General features: G+C 38.6%; 1 protein-coding gene across 1 annotated transcript; it reads right to left on the bottom strand.

Moving 5' to 3' along the window:
- Nucleotides 1-3,625: 3,625 nt before the first annotated feature.
- On the bottom strand, nt 3,626-9,679 carry LOC142596530 (iron-sulfur cluster assembly 1 homolog, mitochondrial-like). The gene is made up of 4 exons (XM_075725682.1): nt 9,572-9,679; nt 7,975-8,028; nt 6,122-6,227; nt 3,626-3,774 (listed from the first exon to the last, which is right to left on the bottom strand). Exons 1-4 carry the CDS (start codon nt 9,677-9,679, stop codon nt 3,626-3,628), a joined length of 417 nt encoding a protein of 138 aa, XP_075581797.1.
- Nucleotides 9,680-11,509: the final 1,830 nt, after the last annotated feature.

Below are 11,509 nucleotides of genomic sequence, written 5' to 3'. Positions count from 1 at the left end.
ATCTACATCTGCCAGTTACCTCAGGACCCTGGCATGCATCTCATCAGGTCCCATGGGCTAGTGTATGTTCAGGTTCCTCAGGTGGTCTCAAACCTGATCTCCTATGATGGGAGGGACTTCAGTCCCCCTTTGGGGGATCCTTGAGGTTCAGGGACTTGAGAGATGTGGGAAGAGAGATTACCATCAAAAACCGAGGGAAAAAAAAAAAAAGCGCTGTTGATTCTCCCACTCAAATTTCCTATCTGATTAAAAAACCCCACACCTTTTATGTAAACAGTTAGTTCAACTGAATTAATTTTCAGCATCAAAATGTACCAAAATGATTTTTTTTGGCATATAGAAGTTTTTAAAATAAACATCTGCCTATTGTTTTTTACCCTGAGAACAGTGCATGGAAAAGGGTAACAGAACTCTATGTATTAACAGCCCACTCTTCCCGAATGTGTAAATGCCTCCCTGTACTTGGTAGTTAATACTTTTTTTTTGCGATATATCCTTATACTATTCCAATAGTGTTAATATTTGGAAGAATTAAATATTTCTAGAAATATTATATTTGGTAACAGTAATGTATCTACTGGCTTAATGCTATGCCATAGTGCTTGTTTTTTCTTGTAAACAATCATTTCAATAGAGGAATATTTCACATTTACCAATAGGCAACATTTATTATTATAACTGAGAACTCTACATACAGTGTTATGCAAAGTTATAATGGACCAATCAACAAACCCATGTTCCTATATAACTGTTATTTGCACTTTTACAAAAGTTTAATATATTGTGCGTTAGTTGTTTTAGTAAATTGACAAATGAGGGCATTATTTCAAGGAGTGCAAGCTTGTATTGAAGGCATGTACACAAAACACATGCAAGTATGCTAAATATGCCAAAAGCCTAAAAACACCTCAAAACAAAATTACATAAATACAGTAACAGCATTCTTCACCACCACCAGTGATACATTCCTAGTCTTATCTTCTAACAAGAAGCAGAGAAGTGCAATCCGAAAAAATGCCCTTTATCTTTGAGCTTCAGACATAAAACCTTAACTATATCACATTAATTGGATTTTTTTTTTCAGCAAGACTGAAGGACTTACTGCATTATAAGTTTACCTAGCCAGTGTATTACTATTTTATATAGTAATTCAGGAAGAACTAAAGTAACTGTGTATAACAGTTGACTATTAAAGGAACAAGTGTTTTCCCATCACAAGGTGATATAGTATGTAATTAAAATTCATGTATGTAATATTAAACTATACCTGTGGAAATTTTTACTTTTACTCCTGTGCACTAAATAAATCAAGAACAATTTTATTTTCATTTTTAGTCTTCCCTCTACACCTTTCCCTCAAGCATGGTCTACCTAGCTGCATTCCTATGTCTTCAGCATGTTAGTATTCCAAAGTTGTCATACCCACATCTATGAATAATTCTCTAGAGCAGTGTGACCTCTGGATTTTCCAGCCTCAGTATTCAGTTCCCTCCCATCTGACAGCTTTCCTGTCTGACTATAATATCATGGTCCCTGTTGTGCACTACATTTCATTTCTACTCTTTTGAATAACTGTTCAGATCAGTTGCCTAGACAGACAAGTTATCTTCTCTTACGCACAAGTGAATAGCTTAGCTAAACAATGTCACTTTTAGGGAAACAGGGATATAAAAAGGATGGAATGATATTTCTATCATACTAGCTTTAGGGAAGGCCCATAGAGAGGTTTCCACTTCTGCCTGAGCACCAGTGGAGGAAGTGATGAAGACTTATCAGCTTGAAAGAAGGACTGGCTTGCAGAAGAACAACTCTGATTATTAGAAAATAAATTAGTTTAATTTCCAAGGAAAAAAAAGGCCTCCTATAATCATAGGATTTTAATTACTGACTGTATTAAACAATTTTTTTAAAAAATAGAAGCCTTTTAAAATTATAAATGGTTTTCCTGTTAGCAAGTTAATCTCATGAGAGAAGTTACTATAAGCTTTGTAAGTGGAAAAACCCTAGTACTGAGTCAACTTGCTAAATAGAGCAAGTTGTAACAAAATTAGTAACAAACATTATGTATTGGGTCTGGCTGAGATGGAGTTAATTTTCCCCATAGCAGCCCTCATAGTGCTGTGCTTTGTATTGGTAGCTAGAAAGGTGTTGATAACACACCAGTGTCTTGGCTACTGCTGAGCACTGCTCACACAGCATCAAGGCTGTCTCTCCAACATTTTCCCCCCCTCACCAGTAGGCTGGGGGTGGGCAAAATCTTGGGAGGGGACATAGCCAGGATAGCTGACCCAAACTGACCAAAGGGATATTCCATACCATATGACATGGGCTCAGCAATAAAAGCTAAGAGAAAGGAGGAGGAAGGGGGCATTCATTATTTATGTTTGTCTTCCGAAGCAACTGCTACATGTACCAAAGCCCTGCTTCCCAGGAAGTGGCTGGACATTGCCTGTTGATGGGAAGCAGAGAATAAAAATCTTTATTTTCTTTTTTTTTTTTTCTTTCACACATGGCCTTTGCTTCTTTTTATTAAACTGCCTTTATCTTGACCCATGAGGTTTTGGGGTTTTTTTCCATCTCATTTTCTCCCCGCCTGTCCTGCTGAGGAGGGGAGTGATAGAGCAGCTTGGTGGCACCTGGTATCCAGCCAAGGTCAAGCCCACCACATATTACTACAAATAGCTAATGAAAGTTAGAAGATTTCTTCCTCTCTCAAAAAAAAATATGTTCATAGCTTTTTGTGCACAGATAGCATATGAGAATATATACACATTCTGTGAACACCGAGAATCAGAATATGAAGGTAGTTTTACCAGTTTTGTGATTTAAGTCAGTCAAGACAAATAGAAACAACAGAAACACGAGAAGCCTGTATATATTCTGCTTTAATATTTCAGTGCCTGAATATATTTTTTTCTTGAAAACCACTTAGTAACTATAGCAGAGACTGTGCCTTCAACAAGGCAAGGAACAAGACTGAAGTTGGGTTAGCATATTTTGAACTATTGCTACTAGCAGTGCTATGGCAGCCTACTGTTAAATTAACACATGAACTGCTTTCTGGACTTCCCTAGATTTATGGGAAAATAAACCACCAGACAAGTCTATACATAAAAACATCAGAAACCTAATAAAACAAATTATTTATCCACATAATCACAGTGAACTTTGAAGCTGAGGAGTGTGTGTCTGTGTATATAAATATTTAAACACACACAAACATAGAAGTGGTTTTTTTTTTTTTCAACTCAAAGCAGAATAAATAGGCAATATATTCTTGCAAATGGCTTTTGGATGGGGAAGTGCAAGTGGAGTGGACAAAGAAAATGGCAAAGGAGAAGAACAGTAAGATTTTACTTCCATGGTACATGAAAACACAGAAGTGCTACAGCACTTATGTTCTTACCTTCTGGGTCCCAATTAATTACAAATTGCAGTGTAAAAACATCAGTGCGGGGATTTAACACACAATTTAAATTTTCAAAATGAATTAACTTTATTTTCCTTAATGGCATCCATACTTTGCACAGCCTAAGAACCTGAAGAAAACGCATTTGCTTTTGAAAGCCACATATTCAGCAAGTGTTTTGTGGCTTTCAAAAGTCAAAGAAATAGTCCTGAAATTTCAAATGTTAAAGCTTTCTCCACATCCACATGTTCCTTTGATGTTTGGATTATTGAAGACAAATTCACTGGACAGTTTGTCTTCCACATAGTCCATTTCAGTTCCTAGAAGTGTCAGCTGCGCTTTCTTCTCAATAAAGATTCTAATCCCTTAAGGACAACAAAGAAAAAAAAAAAAATTACATACAGCAAAACCATTCATCATTCACTTTGAAATGTTGTTCCAACCAGTGATAAAAGTGGAAGCCAAATATAAAAAAAATAAAATAAAAAAAAAATCTGTCAATATAACTCATTTTCCCTAGCCTAAGAGAAGGCTTTCCCCCCCCCAGCTACAAAATTCCAGCTACAGTCTAGTGCTGGTATTTGTGTACATATATGCATTTATTTTTGTTCAGATTTAAAACCATGATACCCAGAATAATCAGCTGTAGAACTTGAGAACGAATCTCAGCTTTAGTACTTCCTTTCCCATGCATTATAGTCAGTAACCCATTTACTACTGTTCTTAAAGCCTGTGCATCCAACAAGATGAAATAAATAAAAAAATAATAATCCCTAAAAAAGCAACTGAAGAACCCTTCTCTCATAAGGAATGTTCTTTGCTCTGTCAAAATTATTAGGTGTACACGAATTATTAACAACATTGAATCCTATACCAAGGTAGACGTGTGAACTTTTGAAGATATCATAACCTTTAAGGACTAAGAATTAGTAGTTCATCTGCAGAACTAGAAAGATCTCCTTTTTCTAAAGTATGCAAAGCATCTACCAGCCTGGAAAGTTACTGAACTTTAAAACTGCAAGTATGGTATAAAGTGGTTAGTATGACTAGACTGCTTTAGCTGTCCATAGACTAGGAAGTAATAAAAATTTTAAAGTAGCATCATTAGCAGCAACAAGAACTCATTAAGTTATAGGAGAGTACTGGAAAGCTGTTTCATCATAGTAGAAGTTGAGATGAAACACTTTAGTAAAACAACTCAAGTCTGTGGACAACTAAGTTGAACCTCCACATTTTTCTTGGTCAACCTGGACAGTAATACACAGGGAAGGCTAAATCTAATGAAAGAGGACCTGAACCCTGAAACAGAATCACAATTCTGTATTAAGCATCAGCACTTGCTAACTAAAAGCCAGGAGAATTGGGTTGGTATCCAAAGCCACCAGCTCACTGAGCAGAGTGCTATATCAAAGTCAGAGCCTTCAGTGGAAAGCTATCTAGAAGCAATCAAAATAAAACAGAAGGCACACAGCCACAACTGAAACATTGTCTGGCTTTGGAGATTAAGGCCTCTGTCATGACTGAGGGAAACTGCTTTTATCTCCCTTAAGAACCAAGCCAGGAACTGCCGCCTTAAAAAATGCGTTTTCAGCCCTGTAAAGCCAGAGCAGCTCTGGAGTTAAGCAGAAGAGGCAACTCTAGAAGCCAGCTAAATCTGAAGTCAATAAGCACCTGCAATATTAGGTGGCAGTCCTGATCTCATCTAGTCTATTTCAAGTTAATCATTTGCTGAAGTTCCAACTAATATTTTTTTAAGAAAAAAAAAAGTTTGAGTTGATCACAGATATTTTCAAGGCAGCTGGAATTTGAGCTCTGCCAAGCAGCACAGCTTCTATAAGAAACTAACTGTGATATCCCACTCTTATTCAAATCTCCTACTTTGCCACCAGTTGAAAAGTAATCTTTCTGTATGCAAACACAGCACAGTTCAATAACATATAAAAAAAATTTAGCAGTTTTTAGAAGAACAGAAACCAAGACAATCATCATTATGCCTTTCTAAAAATTCATGCTTGACAAAAATATCACTGAGAGAAGTTTCTATAAAAATTGGAAAGATGTATGGAACTTTCAGTACTTTAACAATAGACCTACTCAATGAAATTATCAGGCAGCAAGCCTAAATACCAACCTAAGAAAACAGTTTCAAACACAATGGTTAATTAAAATTATAAATGCATTGTCACAAAACAGTGTCAAGATCAAAAGCATAAAGACATTAAAAAAAAGTCAGTTATAAGGCTAGTTATAGAAGACAGCTGGAAAAACTCTTTGCAAATAAAACCTTTACTTTGCCAAGCCTTATTTTAGGTATGTTAGTAAAGTATCCTTCTGTCCACACCTTGTTCTGTATTCTCTCAGATATTTGCTATTGGCCACCTCCAGAGACGGGAATAAAGGGCTAGGCCATTTATTCTGACCCAGTACAGAGACTTTTTTGTTGTTATCATAGGGAACTCTAACTTAACCCAACACGAGCATGAAATGAAGGTTGGATCAAGGATATTCCTTGTTTCCTCTACAAAGCTGCAGATTTTAACTGATTACTTTTACATCTTCACAACAGAAACTAATGTGACAACTCCTATAATAGAACACTAGAACCTCTTACAATAACTTGTTACATTGAAGTCCTAACCTGCCCCTTGGCAAGCCTGTAATTAGGCTTCCCCCCCCCCCCCCCCATTTTGCTTTACTGCATCAGAAACTCACCATCTTGAACTACTTCTTCATCAGAGTCTCCTTTTGACTTTGCATAATCTAGTGTGTAAGAAAGTCCATTGCATCCTCTTGTACGAACACCTACTTTCACACCTACCTAAAATAAAACATTTTTTTTAAACCTATTCTTGAACACCAAAATAAAAAGTATGCAGAACAACAAAAAGCTGATATTTATTCTCCCTTGCCTCAAGGCCAGTGATAAAACAGAAGTGAACTCGTTTAATGGATTAAAAGGTAACATTTTCCTCTTACAATATTTTACCAAGGTAAAAGCAGACATCAGATGTTTGCTACTGTGGACCAAGCCCTAAAGCATGTTAAAAAATAAATTTAAAAAAAAAAAATATCAAAGTAATGAACCGTTGATACTCCTTGGTGCTTGATCTCATAAAAGTCAAACTTCAAAGACAGATGTTTTTGCAACTTCAAATGAAAGTTTATTCAGATGGTAATTCAGGCACTATTTTAAGATTGTTGACAGTAACATAATTATGAAGTTGTGAGGCAGAGTCAAGGGCAGTCACTAGATTTTTGCATAACTCCTATAATGACCATCAGAAATCTACTACTACAAAATTCCAAAAAACATTAAGATCTTCATTATCCACATTACCATTCACACTTAAAACTTAATCCTCTCCTTTTTGCAAGTAAGTTTATTCTTTTACTGTGTTAATCAACATTAAAGCCCAAACTAGTCAATATGTTTGCGGATAATGGATATGGATAATTTGCAATTATCCAACATGACCCTGTAAGTCAAACAGAGCATCTATGCAAGTAAAGAGCTGATAAAAGGTTGTAGAAGAGGTTGATACAGGTTGTTGAAAATGAACTGGAAAATTATTTGTGCACAAGGATCTTCCAAAAGTATCTGTACCACTTTACACACACAAATGCTTCAGTACATAATTTGAGAAGTATAATGATCTAGGGAACCAAAACGTATCGCTTGATAACAAGTGGAATCTCAGACAAACAGCACTCATTCTTTTTAGACTAAATACCCTCCTCTACAAGAAGGGCTAGAAATAATGGGTTGGAAAACATGAACACCATTTATAACAAGGGGGATGACTGATCAGCTAAGCTGTAGGCTTTGGGCTTCCTTAGGATGGTTTAAAACATTAGAATGAAGAGTCTAGTTAGTTGCAGATGTGCAGGAAGCAAAAGAAACAATGAGCTTTATACAAAAGTTGAAGGAAATAATCTTATTGAACTAGTATTTGCTGTAAAGAAGAAAACCTAATGCTTGCTTTTATAATGGTTAGAAAGCAAGACTGTCATCTTTTCTTCTTGGGAAGAGCATGCATTCTCAATCGGCTATTTGTTGAAATACTGATTATTTACAAAAAAGACATTGTCTGGCAAATTTCATAAGAATGATACCTTTTCCAATGGGTATTAATCTAACATTATTATCTACTTCACAACCAGAATGCCTTCAAGACTTTAATAACATCTTAGTATCAACAGCTGAAGATCTCTAGCCCTACCAGAAGTCACCATTATGCCATACTAGAATAGTTGATTAAAATATGGCTTTGAAATATTTTTCAAGCTTAAGGTGGCTTTTTTTTCTTTCCTTCCATTTTACTCATCTCAAAAGTAACTGTACAGTGAAAGGTCACTACAGTTAATTATTTTCTGCATTTTACTTTACATAGAAATGAGATTTGCTTGATAAATAAGAAAACTTATACAGTCCCATCTAAAAAAAGACACTAACATCTCCAAGTCTTTCAGTATTTCAAGCTGCTAAGTTAGCCAGAAATGCTTCATAATAATCAGCAGTGCTAATACCTTAGTATAATCTGCAAGATAGCCCTGTTTGCACTTACATGCTCAGGTTTATCTTTAAGAAGCTGTTTTATCTTCTGAACAGCTGATGGGGTCTGAAAGACAAATATATGCATATGCTTGTATACAGTTTAAAAAAAAAATTCAAGTATGCTACATGCTTTGTAATGCATGCGAGTCACACTGCAAATAAAAAGTTCTCTTTGTGCAATTAAGTTTTGTCTTAGTTTACAGTTAAGTTTTGTCTCCTATCTGCAAAGTCCACCTACAGCACCAACCATTTGACACTGTCAACTAGCCTTTCTTCTACTTGAAACTGATGCTTCAAGATACATACTGCAAAAATACTACAAGTCAGTTAAACAGTTCTGTTCTAGTCAAAATGTTATCATATATGCATTACAGAAAAACCAGCCAGGCACAGAAATGTTTATTCCCTTCTCTTCCCATTAACTTATGAGGGGAACTATGACTTTACAGAAGATAAACTCATAGTTCATATAGATCTATCTAGTTGCTGCAGAAATGCAAGACTACATACACAAAATATACATAAAAGAGTTCCTTTTACAAGTTTCCAAGATACTGAGTAAGGTGAAGTTTTTATTACTAGCAGATTCAAACACACAAAGCAAACTTCTACTAGGATTTACATTAGAACACCTTTTCTAATTAGCGCTATTAATGTTCAGTTGCTACAAGATCACTACAATACAGGAATTACCCGCTCAGACAAACGACTGAACTAGACATACTTAGTCTGCCCCCGTCAATGCAGAGGGCTGCACCTCCCTCTGGAGTAAGCCTTCCCAACTGTACGGCCTCCACAATACTGCCACAACTAGTAAACACGCTTTCTCAATTAACACAGGGATACAGAGTCTCCTTGGGAACAACCTACTCGCCAGTTTCTGTACTGAATTTTCATTCTTCAGAATAAATATACTTCTTAGAGTGATTGTGCAAAACACTACCCCACATGAAAGTGACCGCACCAGTCTTTCCCCCTTTTCCCACTGCCTGCCGGCCGTTATCAGGCCAAAGACTGCCCACCGCTAGCACACCGCACCGCAGTTCGGATTTCTCCAAACCCCGAGACAGTCCCGCTTTCTCTAAGCATCGTCTCTACACAGGCACAGATGAGGAAACACCAGAGTCTTCTCCTCACCAGGAGCACAAACGCCCCCGGCAAGCTCACAAGCGGGAATAGGTCCTTTCCACCTCCTTGTGGACCCTTCCTAGCGACCAAATCCCAACGCCAGCACGCAGCTGGCAACCTCGGTGGGTTAACAGCGCTCGCCCTCAGGCCTACGGCCCTGCGCAGCGGCAACACTCAAAAGCGCCGGACGCAGGCTCGCCAGCTGCTGGGCCAGGCGTGCAGCACCGCCAGCCACGTACGCAGGCTCAACAGCACGGCCCATGCCGTCCCAACTGTCACTAGCAGCCTAGAGGCCTCGGCATAGCATCTGCCTCGGGGCGAGCAGACGGTCAGGCTGAGGGAGACCCTTCAACCCAGCCCTGCCCGTAGCACAGTTATAACGCCCGCTCTCAGGACAAAGGCACAGGTCAGAGACGCCCGTGACCGGCATCCCACGGGAGGGGGGGGGGGGGGGGGAGCGCCACGCCTCCAGCACTGACCAGGGTGAGGGCAGCGCGGGTAGCCTGGATCTTCCTCTTACTCACGGCCCGCACCGTAGCCCTCACAACAGATAAAGCCATGACCATCTCAGTCCCTTCCTCTCCCATCTGCCATAAGCAGAGCCGACATGACGCCACGACGCATAGCGCGCTCCCTGCGCCCACCCCTATTGGACAGCAGCCCATGATTGGCAACTAGCAACGGCCCTGCCTCCTTCCCCGGCACGCCCCCAGCCATTACCGAGGCAGAGCTGTACAGTCAACTGTTATAACTCCGCTGCCAAGCGGTGTGTACGTGCCTTTTTAAACTCTTAGACGTTGTGCACCCAGGAGAGGAAGGGCGTTGCACGCAGGAGGGCTGTTCGCAGAGATAAGCAGGCGGGTGGTGCTGAGACCACCAGCAGGGGAACAGGAGTAGGAAGCCCTTCCCTTCAGGCCTACACTGGCAGTCCTGAGGGGAAGGCAGGGAGAAGGGAAAAAAAACAAATCTCCCCTTTGATTTTTTTCAGGAACAGCATCAGATACTAGTTTCTAACCCTATTCCACCCCCACCCCCCCAGACTCCACTAAAATCGAATTAGTATATAGTACACCTCTCCATGTCTACAAAAAACATAGCAAAAACCATAAAGATTTATTGACGATAACATAGAGAAACATTTTAAAGCAGCTCGGCATAAGGCTATTCAATTTTAAATGTTGGCATCTCAGGCAAAATCTAAGCATAGAAGAGTTTAGCTTTGGACAAATTATTTAAAGTATGCAAAACCAGGAAATGGTCACCTGTAGGACAGGGTAAAGTTGATGTATCACAGCTGGATAATGAATGCATACAGTATATGCATAAAAGCAAATTTTTTTCCTCTGTATATCCTCTTCCCCTTGAAACTTCCTCTTTTTTTGCTCTCCTTTCCTTCTGGATTTATGTCCAACAGTGGTTTGGTGACTGCGCTGTGGTTGCAGACTTCAGGCACTCTTCACCACTTACATGGACTCTTCACCACTTACATCTTAATGCATGCCTGGTTCACACTCACCATGTTATTTCTTCCAGCCCCAGAAAATGCTGAAAGAACTGTATTCTGCCACTCCCAAACTGCTCATGGCAGCCCTGTGGAGGTACATTGGGGTAACTTTTGATACTTGGGAGAAACCTTGAGAGCCTTGGCACAGGAAGAGTAATCACATTGCTTTAATTTGAATGATGGCTACACCAGAAGGAAAAAAATGCCTATTTTCCATTTCCTTTGACAGCATCCTTAAACATACTAGACAACACTTTAAACCTATATTTACCTTTAATTTACGAAGTTCAAACACAAGCAACACTTCTGCATCTCATTACTGGATCTGGTTTGGGTAATGGACTCATTGCATGCTTAGCCAGTTTTAAATAGCTTAATAGTAAATGTGCAGATTTCTTTTTTTTATATACATAATTATGCCACTCCTCTTTAACACTGTGACTGAGGCATAGTGCTTCTACCTCAAATATAAAAATCAAGATAACAAATGTTTAAAAAAAGCTGCATTTTCTTTAGCTACACAAAATATATGCAACTTGTGCACACGTTCTCATCTAAAACACACCTACTTGGGGGGGGCAGCTTAAACCTTCTGTCAGCCTGAAGTTGGTGTCAGTAATATGTATACTTATAAACTGGAAGCTTCTGTATGAATGCAACTAATACATCATTCACAGTTTACCATGCAGATATGAAGAGCTTTACCTTCTTGTATTTCCTTAGTATGCTTCCAATCATCACTCTTCAGTCACCTTTCTGTTGAATATGTCTTGGCATAAAAAGACTGAGTATAAGCTAGGAAAATAGCCCTTTTTTTTAAAATGCTTTTAGTCTTCATTACATTACCAAAAGAAAAAGGCAAAAATCATTATTAAAACCTAAATAGTTCAAGTGAATAATCAAGTGATTATTG

The sequence above is a fragment of the Pelecanus crispus genome, chromosome W, assembly GCF_030463565.1.
Source record: "Pelecanus crispus isolate bPelCri1 chromosome W, bPelCri1.pri, whole genome shotgun sequence".
In the NCBI taxonomy this organism is placed as follows: domain Eukaryota; kingdom Metazoa; phylum Chordata; class Aves; order Pelecaniformes; family Pelecanidae; genus Pelecanus; species Pelecanus crispus.
This window is presented reverse-complemented; position numbering and strand designations above follow the sequence as displayed.

Bases quoted from the DNA above. Each gene is read 5' to 3' on its own strand.
- LOC142596530 (XM_075725682.1), bottom strand. From the start codon at position 9,679: ATGGGAGAGGAAGGGACTGAGATGGTCATGGCTTTATCTGTTGTGAGG. The intron at 8,029-9,571 runs GTCAGTGCTGGA...TTTGTCTTTCAG, and splicing joins CCCGCGCTGCCCTCACCCTG to ACCCCATCAGCTGTTCAGAA. The intron at 3,775-6,121 runs GTGAGTTTCTGA...GTTGTCCTTAAG, and splicing joins TGAAGAAGTAGTTCAAGATG to GGATTAGAATCTTTATTGAG.